Source organism: Narcine bancroftii, chromosome 6 (assembly GCF_036971445.1).
Source record: "Narcine bancroftii isolate sNarBan1 chromosome 6, sNarBan1.hap1, whole genome shotgun sequence".
Lineage (NCBI taxonomy): Eukaryota > Metazoa > Chordata > Chondrichthyes > Torpediniformes > Narcinidae > Narcine > Narcine bancroftii.
The window spans coordinates 35,225,344-35,247,431 of NC_091474.1; the positions used below are offsets into that span (position 1 = coordinate 35,225,344).

General features: G+C 40.7%; 1 protein-coding gene across 7 annotated transcripts in view; it reads left to right on the forward strand.

Moving 5' to 3' along the window:
- Nucleotides 1-22,088, forward strand: part of LOC138735937 (NFX1-type zinc finger-containing protein 1-like) — a 60,272-nt gene that overhangs the window by 32,137 nt on the left and 6,047 nt on the right. For all 7 annotated transcript variants that reach the window (XM_069884612.1, XM_069884616.1, XM_069884613.1 and 4 more), the window contains 7 exons: nucleotides 5,891-6,039; nucleotides 7,718-7,861; nucleotides 8,324-8,438; nucleotides 12,505-12,731; nucleotides 13,141-13,280; nucleotides 16,551-16,705; nucleotides 18,254-18,399. In XM_069884612.1, coding sequence (XP_069740713.1) covers nucleotides 5,891-6,039; nucleotides 7,718-7,861; nucleotides 8,324-8,438; nucleotides 12,505-12,731; nucleotides 13,141-13,280; nucleotides 16,551-16,705; nucleotides 18,254-18,399 — 1,076 coding nt within the window. The remainder of the gene's footprint in view (nucleotides 1-5,890; nucleotides 6,040-7,717; nucleotides 7,862-8,323; nucleotides 8,439-12,504; nucleotides 12,732-13,140; nucleotides 13,281-16,550; nucleotides 16,706-18,253; nucleotides 18,400-22,088) is intronic.

The window sequence follows — 22,088 nt, forward strand, 5'->3', positions numbered from 1 at the left end:
AAAAAAAAATAAAGAAAAAAAAGGAAATCCCCCCCCCCCCCCAAAAAAACTACTAAAAGGTAGTAATCCCTAAACAAAAATTGGGTGTGGGTCACCCACCAGTGGCTGATGACTAGTAAAGAGCTTGGAGCAAATCTGTCCCTCCCCAGCCAAACAATCTTTGGCTTGGCTTTGCGGACGAAGATTTATGGAGGGGGTAAAAAGTCCACGTCAGCTGCAGGCTCGTTTGTGGCTGACAAGTCCGATGCGGGACAGGCAGACACGATTGCAGCGGTTGCAGGGGAAAATTGGTTGGTTGGGGTTGGGTGTTGGGTTTTTCCTCCTTTGCCTTTTGTCAGTGAGGTGGGCTCTGCGGTCTTCTTCAAAGGAGGTTGCTGCCCGCCAAACTGTGAGGCGCCAAGATGCACGGTTTGAGGCGTTATCAGCCCACTGGCGGTGGTCAATGTGGCAGGCACCAAGAGATTTCTTTAGGCAGTCCTTGTACCTTTTCTTTGGTGCACATCTGTCACGGTGGCCAGTGGAGAGCTCGCCATATAACACGATCTTGGGAAGGCGATGGTCCTCCATTCTGGAGACGTGACCCATCCAGCGCAGCTGGATCTTCAGCAGCGTGGACTCGATGCTGTCGACCTCTGCCATCTCGAGTACTTCGACGTTAGGGATGTAAGCGCTCCAATGGATGTTGAGGATGGAGCGGAGACAACGCTGGTGGAAGCGTTCTAGGAGCCGTAGGTGGTGCCGGTAGAGGACCCATGATTCGGAGCCGAACAGGAGTGTGGGTATGACAACGGCTCTGTATACGCTTATCTTTGTGAGGTTTTTCAGTTGGTTGTTTTTCCAGACTCTTTTGTGTAGTCTTCCAAAGGCGCTATTTGCCTTGGCGAGTCTTTTGTCTATCTCATTGTCGATCCTTGCATCTGATGAAATTGTGCAGCCGAGATAGGTAAACTGGTTGACCGTTTTGAGTTTTGTGTGCCCGATGGAGATGTGGGGGGGCTGGTAGTCATGGTGGGGAGCTGGCTGATGGAGGACCTCAGTTTTCTTCAGGCTGACTTCCAGGCCAAACATTTTGGCAGTTTCCGCAAAGCAGGACGTCAAGCGCTGAAGAGCTGGCTCTGAATGGGCAGCCAAACAATAAATAACATCAAAATATCATAATGACAAAAAAAAATAAGAAAAAGAAAATTCTTCTTTTCATTCAAGAGATTCCAATCTCGAAGATCCCATTTCAGAAGAAGTTGGACTCTTTCCATTCCCGCTTTTCCCATTTCTGCTATTTCTTTCGTTTCCAGAACAATGAGATTTTTCTTTAGGAGACAATGGTGGACTACGTCTTTGACCTCTTATATCTGGCAATAAATCAGCAAAAATCATTGCTTCACAATCATTCTCAAAAAACTGAAATTGATAGTCTCCATAAAACACCTTCAACACTGCCGGGTAGCGAAAAGTAGACTTATAACCTTTACACCACAAAACTTCTTGAACTGGATTAAATCGACGTCGACGTTGAATGACCTCTTGACTCAAATCAGGATTTAAAAAAAAACTCTGCTATTCTGAATCAATAACAGAGTTTGTCGTTGTCTCGCATTTTGCACTGCTAGTCGAAGTATTGCTTCTCTGTCCAAATAATTCAAACATCGAATTGTTATCGGTCTCGGTGGTTGACCAGCTGAGGGTGTTCTTCTTAGAGCTCTATGGGCTCTTTCCAGTACCAAGCCTCCAGAAAAAAATTCTTGCCCTAATATTTGTGGGATCCAGTCTTTAAAAAAACGAAGAGGATCTTGTCCTTCTATACCTTCTGGCAAACCAACGATTTTCACATTATTCCTTCTGCTTTGATTCTCCAAGTGGTCTGTTTTCCTCTCTAGCTCCTTCTCGTGTTCTCCCAATTCTATGACTGATTTTTCAACCTTCAACACTTTTTCTGTGTTAGAAACCACTTGTTGTTTACAGTCCGAAAAAGTAGTCTGAAATTTAAAAATTCTTCATGAGATGCATCCACACGTGCTTTAACTATATTCAATTCTGAACTTATCATTTGAACCATCTCATTCATTAAAGGCTGAATAACTGCATTTAGTTGCATAAACTGTAGATCAGAAAAACTCAGCCCTGCTTTCTCTGACGTAGTGGCAGAACAAGGTAACTGCAGCTCCTGCTTCAACTCAACAGAAGGTAGTTTAAAAGTTTTACTGCGGGTCTGGACTCCCAGTGACGGCACCCCGACTTCCTCAGGGGTCGCTGCTGGTCTCCCCCCGCATCTCGTTGTTTTTTCACAAAATCACGAAGGAAAGTGATATCTTCAGGTTGAAATGCTTCCTGATGCATTTCCAACAATGAAGTCGTCTTCCTGCGTGCTCCCTCTGTTGAAATCGAAAGGCTTTCCAAATCGGGATCCACTTCTTGGGAACACGCGCTTTCTTCCAGAGAACGGATAATTCCAGCGCCATCCTTCACTTGGTGAGTAGTAGACATTTTTTTCAGCCCCCACAGGCAATCTTTGAAGTTTAGACACTGAAGAGATTAAACCTGAAGGTGTATCAAGTCGTCTCGGCCTCAAATCTTCAGCGCTTCGAAAATGTAACTTCTTCTGCACTTGAGGTTTAATCTTTTTACCATTAATGGCCATAATAGTTCCTTAATACTTTAAACTAACATTTTAAAAGTTTAAACTTGAAAACAAAGGGTTAAAAAACGGGTACTTAAAAGTCTGGCCAGAGAGGTCGAGATTACATATCTAGACTCTACGCCATCTTGCCACGCCCCCCCCCCGAAATGTTGGCTTTATAATCTTTTATCTCCTATGGATGCTGCGAGACTTGTTGAGTCCCTCCAGCATTTCGATGTTTTTAATAAAATCTTGCCATCCAGCAGCCACTGCACACTAGTGTTAAGTGCTCATTAAATTTGGAAAAGTGAATTGTGAAGATCCAGCCTATTTTTCAAATCAAATTTTTTAAGACGGAACTGACGTAGCTTGCAGTTTCAGCCCAAGTGATTCTACTTCAGATAACAACATCATGTTCATTAAACAACTATTTTATTTTAGAGAACAAAACTACTTCATTGTTCTGTATTGTTATTTAAAATATCGCAATGATAATAACCATGTTTCCAGTTGAAATTTTCCCAGCCCGTTCGGAACCGCACTAACTTTCTGCTCTGTCTTTTCCCATCAGTTGAGAGCTTTACTTGGAAATTCCATCATAAAGGCCATATTTTTAGGTAATAATAGGACCAAATTAAAAAAAAAACAATTGCTAAACATAATCAGGTACTTCCTTCATGTGATTCTCCATGCACACGAATGCTGTAAGCTGGATAAGACCATTAAAAACAAAAGGAGATCGCAACGGAAGGATTGAGGTGTTCTTTCCTGTTTAAGATCCAGCTCTATGTGGGTTGCTACTGGGGAAATTGTGGTGTCCCTTATCCTCCAGCTGAATTTCTTCTTTATACCTTTGCCAACATTGAAAGTTAGTCTTGCACTTGTACTCTGACTCGAGGAACAATATAGATCATGTAACAATGTGGATTTCAGGAGCTGGCATGAAATCTCCCTCATGCCAAAGCCATGCTTTACACCGTTGCTGTTGTGTGTGTCCGTGCATGTGCGTCCCTGTTTGTTTTTGTGTGTGCATATGCTCTCCACTTGCTTTGACTCCCTCCCCCACCTTGTAATTTTTTTTTCTTCCGCTTCAGTTGGTCTCTTCTGACTTGTGAAGCTTCCAAGCAATCTTCCTTTTTTTTTTTGCCAGTTGTGAGGATGAAAATGAAGTGCTGTTCCAGAATAATGGTGAGATGGTTAGTCAACTGGGTTTAGTTGTGTGCTGTGACAGCAAGGATACCACACATTCAGGAACAATTCTCCAGATTAACCGTAGCAAGTATTCAGGGTATTTGGTGGAAATTCATCAAAGCTGGTGTTTTGGGAATCCTTTTATCTTCATTTTGCTGGAATGTGCTCCTATTTTCACCATCTTTTGTAATTGAGCTTAAAAGATGTCGACTGCTTAATATCACGAACTGATGGTAAATAAGAGAAGGCACCAAATGGCTCATGATTAAAGGAACGCTTGGCAATAAGGTAGTATGATCAACCATACCCAAGGCTGAAAGCAGGCCTGGAAAATGAGGATGGATACTTAAACAATGTTCAGTCTATCACAGGCTGCCAGGAAGGACTGTTTGTGAACTACTGTTTGTGTTCACAATAGTTTCACTCTGCTTATTATCCAGAATTAAGGGAAGAGTTGAAGGCCAAAGCTAACTTAGCTGGACTGATCTGCAAAATATTACCTGTCTCGAGATTAGACTGGGGCATGATCCACATTTTGCCACAATGTAAGTGGAAAGAAATTGTTCCAAGACTTCCATCTTGGGGGCAACAGTTGATTTCATTGGCGGCTCCATTATCCGCGCACTTCAGATTTCAAGGAATTAGAGGCTAGTCCTTGAGGGTACTGACAAAAGAAGATAGATTTGACAGCAGATGATGAGATCTATTGAGAGTAACCAATGAGGACTAAGGTAAGTTTACCTTGACAATAAACTCTGCATAAATGAGTCTGATTTTTGGTCTCAGTAGCTGCGATCGTTGAAGAAAATGTGTACAATTTTATTCCCAGTAACAAAGTGTGAAACTACTTCCTTTGGAATCAATGCAGTGTAAATTCATTTGTCTGAGAGGATATCGTGTAAGAGTAGCCTTTATTTGTTGATCAGAAGAATGATAGCTGATTTCATTGAGGTATACAAGACATTGAAGAGGATATTGAATTGTATTGTGGCATTGAGGAAAGCATTTGGCCCAGTCTACATTGGCAGCTTTGAAAGACAGTCCAATTAGACTCCACTCCCTATCTCTTTCCCACTTCCTGTCTCTTTTGTTTCTTTCTAGTTTCCTTTGGAAAACTACCATTGAAATTGCTTCTATCATCATATCATCTAAATGCAAAATAGTGCAATGCTAGAAAAAATGGTGGAAATGCTCAGCAGCATCTGTCGAGAGGAGCAATTATTATGAAGCAGGTGCTAATTGAACATCATCAACTGCATACCCATATATACATGAGCAGGTGCATTATTCAAGCTGCCGCAGCTCTAACGTTAACCTTCCCTTTCACCAGAAGAATTAAATTTAAGGAAGCATAAGATTTCCTTCTTGTATGTTTAAGTAAATGATCAATGTTTGTTGCTGGAAATGATCCTGTGAGCAATAAATTCCGCTTTCCTCTTAATAGTTCTCTGCAAATCCAGGATTCAGAGACAGCATTAACAAGGCCTCTTGATGGCCTCTACTCCTACTATCTACGGTTCTTGGGTTTTCCAATACATCTGCCACTTTAATTTTGATCCTTGTGATGAGGTTATGCATGCCTTTGTATTCATTCATAGCATATTGGACCAAGTAAGCCAGGGGAAGTAGATTTCCTCCATGTATTCTATCAACTTCTTTAGTCATCCAAACAATTCAATTGGATTCCACACCAGAGGTATTTAGAGTCTAGATTACAGTCCTGTTTACATCATGTAACACCTTTTTACTCAATTAAAATTCCATTCCACAGCAAATACTGTCTATCCTCCTTAAAGTGAGGTGCCAGAATCAAATGCAATTTGTTCAGATAATCTACCCCATCCCCCACCACCTTTCACGAAATTTATTTTTCCATTGCCTTTACACATATAATTCAATAGGAGTACCACTAATAAAGTACAGGATGGCATAGAATGCCAACTCAGAATATTAGTAAGGGTACAACAGGTCTTTAAATGAAGATAGTATGATTGTATTGAAATGTTGGACAAAGCTCCACCTATGTCCAGCTCTGGTTGAAAGAGGAGATCCTTAGCTAAAAGAGTTATTGTTTTCTTTGTTCAGGAATCTATGGATTTTTGCACACTGGTCTGGTCAGGGTAGGTGGAAGGAGTAACAGTGAACTACTGAAAAGATTCACCCTGAAGGAACTGAGGAACACCAGAGATTTCAGAAGAAAACTCCCCCAGCACCTGCGAGGAGCCTATTATGAAGTAAGGTTGAGCTTTAGTATGTATTTGAATTCTCAGATGGTGTCCAATGACATGATTGTTAATTAATCCATACTACTGGGGAATCTGAATTTGAAAGTTTGTACAAATTTTCTTGAGCCATTTTCAATTGACATACTGCCTCTGTCCACATAGTAATCTCCACCCCCAATCCCATTGCTTTGCCATTTGACCTTTCATCCATTGTCTCCAATCCACCAGTGTCCAGCCTGGCCATTTGTGGTATTTCTGATTAGGAGATGGTCCAGAATTGAAGCGAAGTGCTTTGACCCCTATGCCATTCAAGTAGGATCATTTGTAGGGTAATTGGAGAATCCAGAGGGTGGGGTAAAAGGAGATTGTCAGAGAGAGAACACTTTCACTTTCCCCTCACTGCTTTCTTCTCTTTATTTTGCATTGTAATTGCACCTCTTTGCTAGTCTATAAAGCAGTGCTGAAACCCCATGTCTTGTAATGGATATTAATAACATTTACATGAGGTAAATTATGGAACCAGAGGACACGACAGGACAGAAACAGGCCCTTTGGCCCATCCAGCATGTGCCAAATGATTTTTCTTTTAATATATTTTTGAGTTTAACAGTTAATACTCTATGTATGAAGTCTTCTAGTCAATGGCACAGAACATGTCATATATACAAAACACAGATAAATTGTAAATCAGAAATATACCCGTAATTTTTTACGTTTCCTTCAAAACATTGAGTTCTATATCCGTTCCTCATAAAATAACAGAATTAGTATCAAATGATTTTTCTGCCTAGTCACATCATGACCATAGCCCTCCATACCCTGCCCATCATGTATCTATCCAATCTTCTGTTAAATGCTAAAATTAAACTTGCATCCATCTTTCACTGACAGTTTGTTCCACTCTCTCATCTCTCTCTGCATGAAGATGTTCCCCCAAATGTTCCTCTTAGACATTTTGCCTTTCACCCTTAAAATATTTCCTCTTATTCTTGTCTTCCCCCAACCTTAATGGAAAAAACTTGCTTACATTTAACCAATCTATAATCCCTTATAATTTTGTTGATCTCTATTGAATCTCCCCTTTTTCTCCGACACTCATTTAGACATGCATGAGCCCATGTCGCCCAATTACATCCAATTACCCTACAACCCTTAGCAAAGTTTTGAGTGGAGGGAGGAAATCTGAGCAACCAAGAGGAAACCCACGCAGATGTGGGGAGAACCTACCAACTCCTTGCAGCGTAGGATTGAAACCTCTGTCCTGGTATCAGCGTTGCGCTAATCGTGGCACCCCACTCCAGAAATTTGTAATCTCTTCAACCTTTCTCCGTACCTCAAACTTCTCATGTCCCAGCAGCATCTTGGTAAATTTTCTCTGCCCTCTTTCAGTATTATTAATATCTTTCCTATACGTAGATGATGAAAACTGCACACAATTCTCCATATTTGGCCTTACCACTGTCTTGTACAAATTCAACATAACATTTCAATTCCTGTACTCAAAGCTTTGATTTATGAAGGCTAATCTGCCAAAAGCCTTCTTTGTGGCCCTATCTACTTGTGACACCTTCCAAGGAATTGTGTATCTATTCTCAGATTTCCCGTTCTACCACACTCTGCATTGCTCTGTTTACCTCTTGTCCCACTCGAGTTTGTCCTCCAAAAATATAATTATGAATTATTCTAGGTAACCAACCAGATGAGGGAATCTGAGGAAAATATTTGCTCTGCAGCAAAACACTTGGAGTGCTCAACACGAGGAGTTATTCACGAAAACTATTTGGAAAAATACATCTCAAGAGCGCACTGGAAAAGCTTGCAGAGTGGAGGGGTATGAATACTGATCATTCTACTATTTTTCACCTTTTCAAAATGAATTTTTCAAATGTATGAATCCTTACAAATTATCATCACATTGGGCATAGAAATTTAATTAGAATATTTTCTGAAGCTGCCATCAGGAAACGTTATCTTGATGTGTGTTTCCATTAACATCTGTTGCAATGAAAATTTGAGTTCTTCAATGCAAATCTATGGAGGGGAGTTGAAATGGATCAATGGTCCTGGACATCCTTCCTGTTGGGACCCATTTTAAAATGTGTGTTTTATGTGGCTAGGGCAAGAAGTGTTTTCAGCTTGAATCACTGATTCTGGTTCTCTTTCCAGAGATGTTGCCTGGCCTGCCGAGTATTTCCGACGTTCTCTCTTTTTGCAGATTTCAAGCATTTGCAGATTTTAAAAAAAATTCACGACCGTAATTTTGCATGTCTTACACAATATTTTAATTTTGTAGGGTGGTCTTCTATTGGCTGGAGTAAATTATTCATTGATCTTAGAATGGTTGGGTCTTGGCTTTATGGGTGTGAATGAAATTCCTGGAACATCACCTCTGAAGATGGAAAATACAGGTACTAAGGTGTTCAGTTTTTAATGCAACTCATAGGTTGTGACCAGGCCACAAATAATGTATTTTTTTTCATTTTCCTTCACTCCCAGCCTGCTTTTTGCAGTACTTTTATCTGCTTAATATAACACCTTAATGACAAAAAAAAATTGATGTTTTTTTTTAAAATGTGGCATCCTACTAATAATTGGCAGCTGGAGTACAGGTACACAATCCTTTATCCGGGCATCTAAAATCTGGAAAGCTCCAAAAACCGGCAAGTGGGGAGAGAGACGACAGCATAAGTCGGGCGGGCAAGTGATCGGCAGCGTGAGTTGGGCAAGTGGGGGGGGGAAACACCGGCAGTGCAAGTTGGGCGGGCAAGGACGGGGGAGGGAGATGGCAGTGCGACTGGATGGGGATGGGGGTTGATATGGCAGCACAATTCAGGTGGTGTTAAATCTGGCTTTCCGAAATCTGGAAAAATCTGAAATTTGGAACATATTGTCCCCTAGGTTGTTATTTTGGGCAGAGGGACGGGTCAGTAAGTTTGCAGATAATACGAAGCTTGGAGGAGTTATGGAAGTGTTGAAGGCTGTCATAGGTTGGGTGGAAAAGTGGCAGATGGGGTTCAATCCAGATAAGTGTGAGATGCTGCATTTTGGTAAGTCAAAATTGAAGGTAGAGTACATAGTTGGTGCTAGGATACTTAACAATGTGGAAGAACAGAGGGACCTTGATCTCTAGGTCACTGCTCTGGTTGATCGGACAGTTAAGAAGGCCTGGGGTATGGTATGCTGGGCTTCATTAATTGGGGATTGATGGTCATGAGGTAATTTTTCAGCTCCATAAATCTCTAGTGAGACCACAATTGGAATAGTGTTCAGTTCTGGTCACATCATTACAGGAAAGATGTGGAAACTATGTAAGGGGTACATAAGAGATTTATCAGCATGTTGCCTGGATTGGAAAATGTGTTTTATGAGGCAAGATTAACAGAGCTGGGGCTTTTCTCTTTGGAGTGAAGAATGATGAGAGGTGACTTAATAAAAGAATACAAGATTATGATAGCCAGAATTTTTTTTTCCCAGGACAGGAATAGCAAACACCAGAGAACATCAGCAGAAAGTTTAGGGGAGACATCAGCAGTAAGTGTTTTACACAGAGAGTTGTGGGTGCCAGGTGGTAGTGGAGGTTGGAACATTAGGAACATTAAAGAGACTCTTAAACAGGCACATGGAAAGGAAAATAGAGGGTTATGAGGTAGGGAGGTTTATATGGGGCGACACAACATTGTGGGCCGACGGGGCTGTACTGTGCTGTAACATTCTTTGTTCATACTTCCATAGTTCTACTTCAGTGGATGATCCGACAAGTGAGTTGGGGGAAAAAAAATCCTCAGAATTGGTTGCCAGTAGCCTAAGTCCTGATAATCTCAAATTTCTATCTCAGCTACTATATTTAGATTGGTTGAAGATCAAGGTAAAATGAACGGTTATCCTGTAGTATTGTGACACAGTAGAATTGGAGATGCTGTTCTTTTTACCAAGTCTCAGGATCAAGAATGAATTTGGAGGATTTTGCAGATACAGTTGTGGTGGTTGATGTTATTGAGATGTTGGCCCTTGTTACTATACTGATTAGCAAAATGGTCTTTGACAGACCTCCACCTTTCCTAATCATGGAGAAAAATGGTTCCTTTTAAAGACAAATTTACAATGGGAGCAGATCTGATAAGATGTGTTTATTAGGGCAAAATAATTTGCGTCAATATCCTAAAACCATTTGTGTAGAGAAACACACACACAACCATTATGCCTGTGATTGTGTTTAAAGTGCTCAGTGGGAAATCCTCATCCTGGGGATTTTGATGTAGGCCAATGCATTCTTGATTATCTTGTAGTCTGTTCCCATTGTTTTAATTTATTAAAATTTGGATGTACAACATGGTAACAGACCATTTCAGTCCACGAGTTTGTGTGCCAAATGGACACCCAGTTAACCTACAACCCCCGGTACATTTTGAATGGTGGTAGGAAACCGGACCCCCCCAGAGAAAACTCATGCAGACATGGGGAGAAGGTATAAACTCCTTAAAAGTAGTGCAGGATTCAAACCCTGGTTCCGATTGCTGACGCCATAAAGCCATTGCGCTAACCGTGATGCCAACCATCCTGCCCTTGTGGGCTGGTTTGCCTGCTGCCTTCACAGATGGTGTTTATGTTGCTCTCCTTGTAATTTAAAAACCAATAATTACTTGTTGTTCACATTTAAAGCCAGTTTGAAAGCTGATTCTTGTTTGCATCAAGGACTACTATATCGTGTATTTTCTTCCACTTTCTCTCTTTAGTTTAATCTTTACACTTGTTTAAAAAGCCTGTCTAAATGGTTCTCTCTCATTCTTGTGAATTCAATGAAAGTCCAAAAACCCAGATGGCTGAAATCTGAACAATTCAAGGATCTGGATGTCTCAAACTTTTTTAAATTTAGTGGGTTTTTGTGTGCTTGTATGCATAGAAGTTGTGGAAATGACTGAATAAATATTTCTTTACTTTTTTGTACATTGTGTTATGGAGTATGAAAAAATGGTTAGTTAATAAACTATCAAAATCTACCTGTTCATCTCTTCTTTATTCTCCTTAAATTTGAATTTTAAAAGTACTGCCTGAGAATCCCGTAAGTCTGGACCAGGCCCTTTGATCCTGCTGCACCATTCAGCAAGAGCATAGCTGATCTAGTTTGTATTCTCTCTGCAAACCCTTTCACATTCTTGTAGCTTAGTTGTCTTTCAATCTACCTTACATATATTCATTGACTCCACCTCTGCACTGTCTGGAGAAGAGAATTCTCTCTCATGGTTATCATAAATGGACAATGTCTGCTTATTCTGAAAGGATGTTTATTGTTCTAAATATTACCTCCAGGAAAGACATTCTCTTGGTATCCACTCAGAATCGCTGAACAGACTCGTGCTGCTGTTGTGTACCCCTCCCCCCCCTTGCTTGTCCAACTCACACTGCCATCTCTCTCCCCACTTGCCGGTTTTTGGAGCTTTCCAGAGTTTAGATGTCTGGATAAAGGATTATGTACCTGTACTCCAGCTGGCAATTAGTATGAGGCCACATTTAAAAAACAAACAATTTTTTTGTCATTAAGATGTTATATTAAGCAGATAAAAGTACCCTAACCTCTGCAAGAAACCCCTTCATTGCAGGTACAATACTCACATTCTATCTCATCTGTGCTCAATAACCTTTTTTAAAAAAAAACTCCCTATCCAATAAAGTCCAACCTGCCATCAGCCTTCCTTATGACTTGCTGTACATGTCTTTTTTTTGTGTGTTATGTTCTTGTACTCTGTGAACCTGTTGTATTGCAAGCTTTGTAGTCTGCTCCATTTAAATAAAATTTATTTTTGCATACATTTTCCAAATGATTTCACTATTGGCATCCCATTCTTCATTGAAGGTAAATCTGAAAATGACCCAATTATCCCAACGCTCTTTATTCTGTGGGTTAGCCTTTCCCCTGTTGATATCTGTATATTACCTCTAATTTTTCCCTTGTGTCTTGTGCAGAAATCCTTAATATGGCACATTATCAAGTGTCTTCTGGAAATCCAAGCATGCTCCACCTATCTGCATTTTTTTTTGTATTCACTGAGACCTCAAGAAAATGTTGTTGAAACTGACTTCATAAATGCACATTATTTTTACTTGTTTGCCACATGTCTTAATCAGTGAATCAAATGTACAATCCGCTCAAGAGAGGAGGCCTGTTTGGAGTTTTCACATAATGGTGTTTGGATAGGAAGAGTTCTGGTTCACTGTCTCCACATTAGCATTTCAGGATTGAGCAAAGAAAAATTTCTGCAGAGAGTTGTAATTATTTGCAGTTCGTTAATACTGAAAATTGTGGATGGTTGGTCAAGGTAAAGATGGAGGGATGTTTGGACTTGCAATTAGAATCAAGAAATTTGGGAGATGAGCTAAACAATTAATAAGAACCGTATTGACTAGTAGAAGACACTGAAGGACTGTTTTCTGTTGCTATTTCTCCTGTTCAAAAATATTTTTTTTTTAATATTTAAGATGAACAGGAGGATGAAGATGAAGAGGAAGAGGAAGAAGAGCTTATTCATATTCCTGAGGAAGCAGAGCTCATTCAGGCAGAGAGAGTAATTGAAGGCAATGAGCTGAAAATGAGAACAAAGAAAGATGAAGCTGATATCACTGAACTGGCAAAAACATTGCTCGCAATGAATCTGAACAACCAAGGAACTCAGGAAGCAGGCCAGATGAATGAAGGTGGCTGGATGGTAAGCCTATATTTTCCCTTAAGTTGTAAAGGAATGAAGTTGCCAACCCTAATGTCAGCAGCTGACACTAATAATGCATTAGTGCAAATTGTGCATAGTGTGGGGGAGGGGGGGGGTGTGGTAGGTGAGGGTGTGGGTTAAAAAATGAAGACACAAGACACTGCAAGAGTCCCTACTCAAAAAGTGGCAATTCCTTTTCTCCCTCTCATTTTACTTCACCCATTGAGTCCCTCAAGTATCTTTTTATTTTGAGGGGTCAGAATGGCCTGAGCTCATTGTTTTGGTCAGATGCTGTGTGACTAGCGCATGCACCTGAATAACTCTTTGGTATTTCTCAGAGCTGCTTGCACTTCAAAGAAACCTTTCATGCAGCTCTTCAATCCTGCATGATGTTCTTGCTTTAAAACAGCAACCACGTGAGCAGAAGAAGAAAATGAAAAGGAAAGCAAAGGGTGAATTGCAGAAAGGTGGTGTTATGCCTGCAGAGGAGGGGAAAAAAATTTTGAATATCTGGCTGCTTTCTCTCCAGGATAGATGGTGTCTTTACAGGTAAGAGGATGCACCCTACACTTTCAATATTCCCTGTCCTATTCACAATGAAATAGTTTGATGTTGTAAATCTAAATTATAAACAAGAAATGCTGTAAATATTCAGCAGGTGTGGCATCATCTGCAGAAAGAGTGGTATTACAAATATTTTGGGTCGATGGCTCGATGAAGAGTCACTGATCTGAAGCATTATAATTATTCCACCTTTGTAGATGCTGCCTGATCATCCGACCATTGCTAGAATTTCCTGTTCATATTGTTAGTGAGAGATGGTGCAATGCTGCCTTTTGGGTTTTGTGGCCGAAAGAATTACTCCAATACAGTGGATGCACTGGACTGCCTTTGCAAGGACCAAGGTATCCAAGGACCAATATAGTTAGGGACCAACAATACCAAGTATAACCCCTCTCCCTCTGAAGAACAGGCACCCTACATAACCACGGCTAAGGTGGAGGATCCTATCTAGAGTGAACCCAGGAAAAGTAGCAGGACCAGCTGACTGAGGTCCTAACAAACGTATTTAACATCTCACTGCAGCAGTCCACTGGCCCTGCAAGATTCAAGGCAGCCACCAAGGTGCCCAAGAGAGCAACAGTACTAACTGAACACCACCCAGTGGCACTGACCTCATACATAATTAAGTGCTTTGACTGGCAATGGACACATCAAATCCCTCCTTCCAGTGACATTGGATCCATTCTCGTTTGCCTACTGTCCAAACTGGTCCATAGATGATGCCATAGCCTTGACCCTCCACTCATTCTTGACCTACATAGCGAACAAAACCTCCTATGCCAGGGTGTGTTCATTGACGTCAACTTGGCATTTAACACTATCATACCTTATGCTGATGGTTACACTGTCCTCAACACCCCTCTCTGCAACTGGAACCTGGACCCAAAGACCATAGCCAGCTTAGGTTGGCAGCAAAATCTCAAGTTCCATTGGGCTCAGCACTGGCCTACCTCAGGGCTGTGTGCCTAGCCTGCTACTGTTCATGCTGCCGACTCATGGCTGCACTGCCAGACTTAGTTTGAACATAAATATTAAGTTTGTAGATGATACAACCGTAGTTGGCCTCATTGGCAACAATGATGAGTCAGCTTACAGAAAGGAGGTTGGGAGGCTTGTCAAATGGTGTGAGAAAAACAAGCTGAGTCTCAATGTGAACAAAATGAAGGAAATGATGTGCACTTGCACGAGGATTAAGGTCTGCCACTTTCCATGACACATCGAAGGCCCCATCGTGGAAAGAGTTGAGAGCACAAGGTGCTTGGTGTACATATAGCAGGTAACCTACCCAGGACTTGCAACACCTCCTTATTGGTCAGGAATGCACAGCATTGGTTGATTGAAGAGGTAGAGGGTGAAGAGTGTTCAGATTGATATGCTTTGTGTGAGGGATGATCTATCTTTGGGTTAGTGGGTAGTGAAAATCTGGACAGAAAGGTAACTCCTCGATTCAATGGATAATCAGCTATGCATCATGGAGAGGTACCCAAAATCGTGTGTGGCAGAGAAGTAAGTGGTGATGGGGTCGTGGGGTTGGTGCTTATTGGAGTAGGTCGGTGTCTGTGGTTGCAAGGGATTTGTCTGTCAGAATTCCAAATTAAAGTTGTCCCTGGAATGAAGAAGAAGAGTTCTTCAGTATAACATGATGGTGGTTCTCCTTCAATGTGAGTATTGTACCTTCGTAAAATTTCCAGCAGGTCACAAAATATGATGATGCTCTTATTTCACTCTGTGGGAGTTGGATGGTGTAGGGAGTGTGGCATGGCAATGAAAATCTTCATTGGCAATTGAATTTCTCTGCTTCCATGTTTTAGGTTAAACAAAGGCATTTGATCTTAAGATTTCATTTGATTTTTTTCCATCCAAAAAATATTGATAAGTAGAATACCAGTTAAGCCATGTGATTTGAAAACCATTTGTTATTCAGATTAGGGAAGAAGGTAAAAATTCATCAGGCATGCTACAAAAACTCTGCATCAGGGATAATTGTACGTCATTGAAAATTCAGTTGAATTTAATGGTTGGAAATTGTGTTCCCTGCAAAATGCTTATTTTTTTAAATTTCAAGCATATTGTAGTGTTTTTACAAGGCCTCATTTCCCCAGTCTTTCCTGTTGCATCGATTTGGGAACCTTTCAATGGGTTGCTCTCTGATGTTTGCCAAGGATCAGAGTCCTTAATGAGTTGGCCTCCAGGGGACAAAGGGCAGCCATGTTTATGTTGAATGCTGGAGGTGGTTCAAGATGCCAAATCTTTGCCTCCAGCTTCTAGTTCTTGCAATCATGGATTTGAGAGAGAATTGAAATGTTTATTGACATATATACTGAGATATGATTAAAATCAGGTCATACTAAGATTTAAAAAAAAGTGCATAGTGTTTACACAGAGAAGTACAATCAAAATGACTGATCACGGTGAGGTTGGGTTTAAAAGATCAAGAGATCATCTTTTATTCATGAAAGATCTGCTCAGGAACCTGAGAACAGTGGGAAAGAGACTGTCCTGAAACTAGTGATGTGTGTAACTTCTGCCCACTGGGAGGGGGGAGAAGAGTGAGTGGCCGGAGTGGGATGGGTCCTTTAATATGTTGGCTGCTTTCCCCAGGCAGTTAGAAGTTTGATGGAGATGAAGTTGGATTGTATGAGGGCCTGAGCTGCATTCAACATTCTCTGCAGTTTCTTCATGTCTTTGGTAGGGCAGTTCCCATTCAAAGCTGATGCATCCAAATGTCTTCATTGAGGACATGCCAAATTTCCATCAGCCTTCTGAGGAAGTTGAGATATTGATGTGCGTTCTTGGTGATAGTGACAGAGTGGTTCAATGAGGACAAATAGCGGGTGAACATCCCTCAGACTGAATGTTTTGCAAATTTCTGTGATGTTTCCAAACAAATTTGCACGCTGGTAGTCAATTACCAAGTTCCTTTCCTCTCCTCACCCGCTTCCATCAAATCTAGATCCACAGAGTGGCCACTTACCAGGTGTCGCTGGGCAGAAGGACATTTTGCCTCCCAGTGATGGTTATTTCTTCTCCACATATCTGCAAAAATAGTCGCAATTAATTTAGATGTTTCAGTTGTCCATCCCAGAGGCTGTCACAGATAGAGTTTCATTGGCTTTGAGGCATCCCCAAGTGGGGGGGGGAGGGGGTGCTGCAGTGGTGTAGGACATGGGAATCTGTTACTCATGGGAATGGAGTGGTAATTAACAATATTCATAATGATTTTCATCAGGAATTAATCCAGCTTTGAAATTCTAGGTTGTGGTTGTCCATGTATCAGATGGATATAAGGCGACACATCATTGTGCACGAGCAGCTTTACCAAGCAGCAGCTGACAGGCTGACAGAGTTGAGGCTCCAAGAAGACCTCTGGGTTCTAAAGGAAGCTAAAGTTGTCGGAATGACAACCACAGGTTTGATCTCTTTCAGTCTATATTAGAGTGTGAATCATTTGAAATAATCCAACTGAACACAAATTGGCTTGAACTACCAGGATTAGAACCAGAGAACACTACAGCACAGAAGCAGGCCATTCACCCCATTGAATCAATGCCAATCTATTATTTTCCTTGGTCCCATTGACCTAGATCATAGCCATCCGCCCATACACCTCTCATCCAATGACCTATCCGAATTTTTCTTGAATGTCAAAATTGAGTCTCTGCACTCTCTGCGTGAAGAAGTTGCCCCAAATATTCCCTTTGAACCATTCGCCCCTGATCCAAGTCCTCTAGTTCTTGTCTCATTGATGGGGAATCTCTTGGAATTGTGTATCAAAAAATGTAAACTTGTGTTAAATGTGGTTTATTGCAGAAACATTTTTCTTTGTCCACCTAATAAAGGTAACTAAAGATTGAGTTCGGGCAGCAAAGTGTCTCAGTTAATAGAGCCATTGCTTCACAGTGCCAGAGTTCCAAGTCTAATCCTGAGTTTGGGTGCTGTCTTTGTGGAATTTGCACATTCTCTTTGGCTGTGTGGGTTTCCCCTGGATGCTCTGGTTTCCTCTCATATTCAAAGAAATGCAAGTTATTAGATTAATCGGGCACTGTACATTACACCTAGTGTGTGGTTGAGTGATAGTATGTGAGAGGAGTTGATGGGAATATGGGGAGACTAGCATGGGAAAGGAGTGGTGGTGGATGGATGCAGTAGGCCAAAGGGCCTCTTTACATACTGTATTGGTCTTTGATTCCTGCTTCAGTGGCAAGCTTGGATTTGAATGCCCCCTTTTCTGCTCCCACCACTAATGGCTACCTATTCCCCATTTGTTGCTGTCTTACATAACAATGAAGGTTAACTTTCCTGTTACCCATTCCAGTTAGCCATCTCCTAAAATAATCAGGTCTAGGTTGAGCCTAATGATTGTTAGGAACCCTCCTCTTCCTCCAACACTCCCCGCCCCAGCCTTCCTCTCCTCCCCCCAATGGAAGAGGCCTTTGTTGTGGCCTGTTTCCTGTATGGTTCCTGACATGGACTCTGGGAACTGACTTTCTAATGGAGACAAACACATTAAGATGTGGTGGGTGATGGAGAAGGAGTGGGATCTGTCTCCCTTTAGTTGAACATGGACTCGAACAGAATGAGTCTTTACCATCCCACATGACGCCGTTTGGCAGATCGCTCCTGGTACCCACTAAACATTCTGACTTCCCTAAATGGTTAGCACACCTGTATTTGGCTGCAGCTGTCAAGACATGAAGATATCTGCTCTGCGGATTTTGCACGGTCTCAAGCAGTAGATTGCGGAGCAATCCATTATTATTTCATGTTGATGGACAGCATTGGGAATCTGCACAGCAGGATAGCAGCAGCCTTTGCATGGTGTTGGCCTCTGCAGTCCCCATCCAAGTCCCTTGAATTTGCTGTATGAAGTTAATTTTATCTTCTATCTCAAATAAACTAGAAACAAATAGCATGCAAATTGAGTTGTATGGCTTCACTCAAGTTGTTCATTCAAACAGGTGCAGCCAAGTACCGAAAGGTTCTCCAGGAAGTACAGCCCCGAATTGTGGTGGTAGAAGAAGCAGCTGAAGTTCTGGAAGCCCATTTAATAACAACCCTCAGCAATGCCTGCCAACACCTCATTCTCATTGGAGACCATCAGCAGGTTGGTTTCATTTGTTCCTTTTTGTCCTTTCAGTGGTGGCACATTTTTACGTCGTCATTGACCTTTATTTAAAATTTCCTTGCCTTTGCTCTTTTCTAATTGTCAATGCGCTACACAATCATGAGAGTGGTCCAATTGTGCCTTTGGTCTGGAGTTTAGCAGATGAAGAGAACTGGACTTCTGTGTAACTTATAGAGAATGATCACTTTCTTGTGTATCCCACAGACTAAAGGTTATGTGCTGTTAAATGGACCAAATACTAGCTAACAATGTAGAAATGATTATTTAATGTTCATCAGTCTACTGTCCAATGAATCTTATGAATAGAGACAATATGATTTGGGACTGTAATATAAACTGGTGACTATATATTAGTAAAATTTTGTACATCTTTCCATTGCCATCTCTTTTTCTGAAACTTAATGGCCCAAAGATTCCTTCTCACAACACTGGAAAAAACATGCAGTGTAGTTGAAAATAGACAAATATCAGGTTCATTCCCACGTGCAGGAAGGAATTTCAATAAATGGCTTTTGAGTAGGATTTCCATTCACCCCAGAAACATTTTTCCATTATAAAATTTCTTCCAAATGATGCCAAAAATAATGACCAATCTGAATTTCAGCCTTGCTGGTCTAACAATACAATGGTTTTCTAAACCTGCAACACCAGAAGATTTCACCATCTGCTTTTTTTTTCTGGAGCTCCACAATTAAAAGGGTCAAAATGTAAAACTGCTTCCCAAGACTCTGCATCCTTCCTGCCCACAACGATTGCATTTATAAGCCTGTCTTGCTTATTCATCCACTTTTCCATCCTCCAAACTGGCATCCATTGAGTTTGCTACTAAATTATTGGACAGTATGAGATCACCCTTGACATTGGAGGCAGTTAAAAGGAACGGGCACTTCAGTGCTAATCCCCCAGAATTTACTGCTACGCAAGCTTATAGCTAGATATGTGGAACAATATCTACATGGGATCGGCTTCACTGGTATGGTATGGGAGCATTGTGGCCGTATTACTGGACAAACAGCCTTTTGATGTGAATTCCAATCCCTTCAAGATAGCTGGGAAATTCAAAATGTAAATAATTTTTAAAATCTGATAGTTATTTTAAAAATGCTAGTTTCAGTCATGGTAACAAATAAACAATCAAATTTGTATTAAGAATGTTTCTGGTTCATGAATATTCTCAAGGGAAGGAAATTTGCCTTCCTTGTCCCATTTGACCAATGTTGGGTCTGAAATTCGGCAATGTTCACAACATTTTACAACTCTCTATAGTTCAAGAGCAATGATGGCATTACAAGTTCCATCCTGTACTCTTGAACCTACTCTTATCTGTGGAAGCAGAGTTGGTTTTGATGTGTCTCTTTTAAGAAACATTTTGGCTATTATCAGAATTAGCAGACTACACTTAAGGCCCTTCCCACATATCTCTCTGTGTGCTCTCCCATCTAACTTGAAGTAGCAGCTCTGTTCAGTATGACCCTTTAGCACTTGGCTCCCAAGGTGGTGGCAGCTGGACGGGCTGTGATATAATAAACAGTGCAACAAAACAACCCATGACTGGCTAAAAAAACACCCAACTCCATCTACAAGTTTGTGGATGACTCCACCGGATCTCAAAAACAAGTCAGGATGAAGGAGAGAGAGGGGGACTAGTCACTTGGTACCCCTCTCCCTCAATGTCAACAAGATTAAAGGTCTGATTATAGACTTCCAGAAAAAGGGTGAGCATACTTCATGTCCATAATGTTTCCCAGAAGGTACAATTCTGGATGGCATCTTAAATTTCCATGCTCTGTGCCTTTGGTGCTGAGCAAGAGATCGTAGACAGCTTTAAGCTCATTGAAGTAAATATCTCCAGCGATTTATCCTGGTCCACCCATGTTGAGGTGACAAAATTTTGAGAAAGTTCAAAACTTTGGCACGTCACCTGCATCTGTCACTGCAAATGCACCATTGAAAGTATCGCGTTCCAGTGAATCACAGCATGGTATAGGAACTGCTCCACCCAAGAAGGTCAGAAACTTCAGAGAGATGCAAATGCAGCTTAGACCATCAAACAAATCCTCTGACCCTCCATCAACTCCTACTGCCATGTAAAAGCAGCCATCATATAAAAAGATACATCCCACCCTGGCCACATTCTTTCTTCTCCTATCAGGAAGAAGATTGACAAGCGTGGGATCTTGTACCACCAGATTTGAGTACAGTTTCTTTCTCGCTGATATCAGACTACTCAAGTGAATACAAATAAAATATTGTTGCCTCTGCACTGTACTAATTGGCCTCCCTCTGTAACTCTTTCAACAATAGTATATATTGTCTATTTTTTTCCATACCCCTTCCCTCCCTCCCATACTCTAATACAACAAAGAAAAGATTATATAAATTAAACAAATACAAAGAACCAAATCTCGGTAAAGTCACAAACCCTTAATGGAACTTATGAAAAACCCAAAGAAACCTAAAATATATATTTAAAAAAAAAAGGAACAAAATGCAAAAGCACGTCATCTGCACCACAACCCACTTCATTGATCTCAATCATTTCATTACGGGCACGGATCGTTGCATTTCCTTTATTCAGATGGGGTATAATTATATCTGAGCACCAGTGTGCTGCAAATAGGGTTGCCACACCCTAACAATTGTGCCATATCTCCTCAAATTATACATGATTTTCTCCAGAGGAGTACAACTTTTCATTTCCATATTCCATCGTGTAATATTTAGTTGGGAGACTGACTTCCTGGCTACTGATAAGTCGACTTTCACAAACTGAATTTGGTACCTGGACGGTTTAAAATTCATGTCCATAATGTTTCCCAGTAGGTACAATTCTGGATGGCATCTTAAATTTTCAGGCTAATTTTTAAAAAAAATTTCCCTCTCTGATTCTCTTATTTCCACAATCTTGAAGTGTGTTTGTTGCAAGATCCAAAGAGCAGATAAATTGTGGCAAGTTCAACTAAAGAAGCAAATTAAGAAATTGTACTATTTTCAAATATGCGATTAAATAATCTGTTAAAATTACCCCATGTATGTGCCTTGTTTGTCTTCTTGTGAAATTACATCAACATTATCAAAATCCAAACCGCATGGCCCTAAACTGACTTCTGTCTTTGGATTCTACTGTAAAACAGAGAAGGGCAAACTGATCAAGTTTGATTGTATATTCTTGCTAAAGATTTTTTTAATCCATTTCCAAAATGTCACTTAAAGTATTTTAATATTTATAACCAGACTGAATACTCAGGTGTCATGATGAAATCCATAACATTAATAATCATTTTTAATTTTGAAATGGAAGCATAAAAAATTTGCAATTGATGACAGGCCATTAATTTTATTAACTGACTGTTGAAGAAGATTTGACATGTGCATATTAAACAAATATTCTGGCTTATCTGATATCTGCCAAGGTGCTTCCTCCATGTTGTTCCTTTGTCTGCTCCAATGCTCCTTGTGAAGCGGCAATTCGGAGGATGTCAAATGCGAGTTCTTTTGTACTATGTTCAATAACCAAAATAATGTGAATTTGTTTTGAAACTCAAGGTCTTAAAAAGAATATTTCTGCATAAGATCTACTTTTGTAATGAGGATAGAGGTTACAACTCTGATAACTAAATACGCTGGGTTGTGGATTGTTGGTGATCACAGTTGCTAAGTGTGAGGTG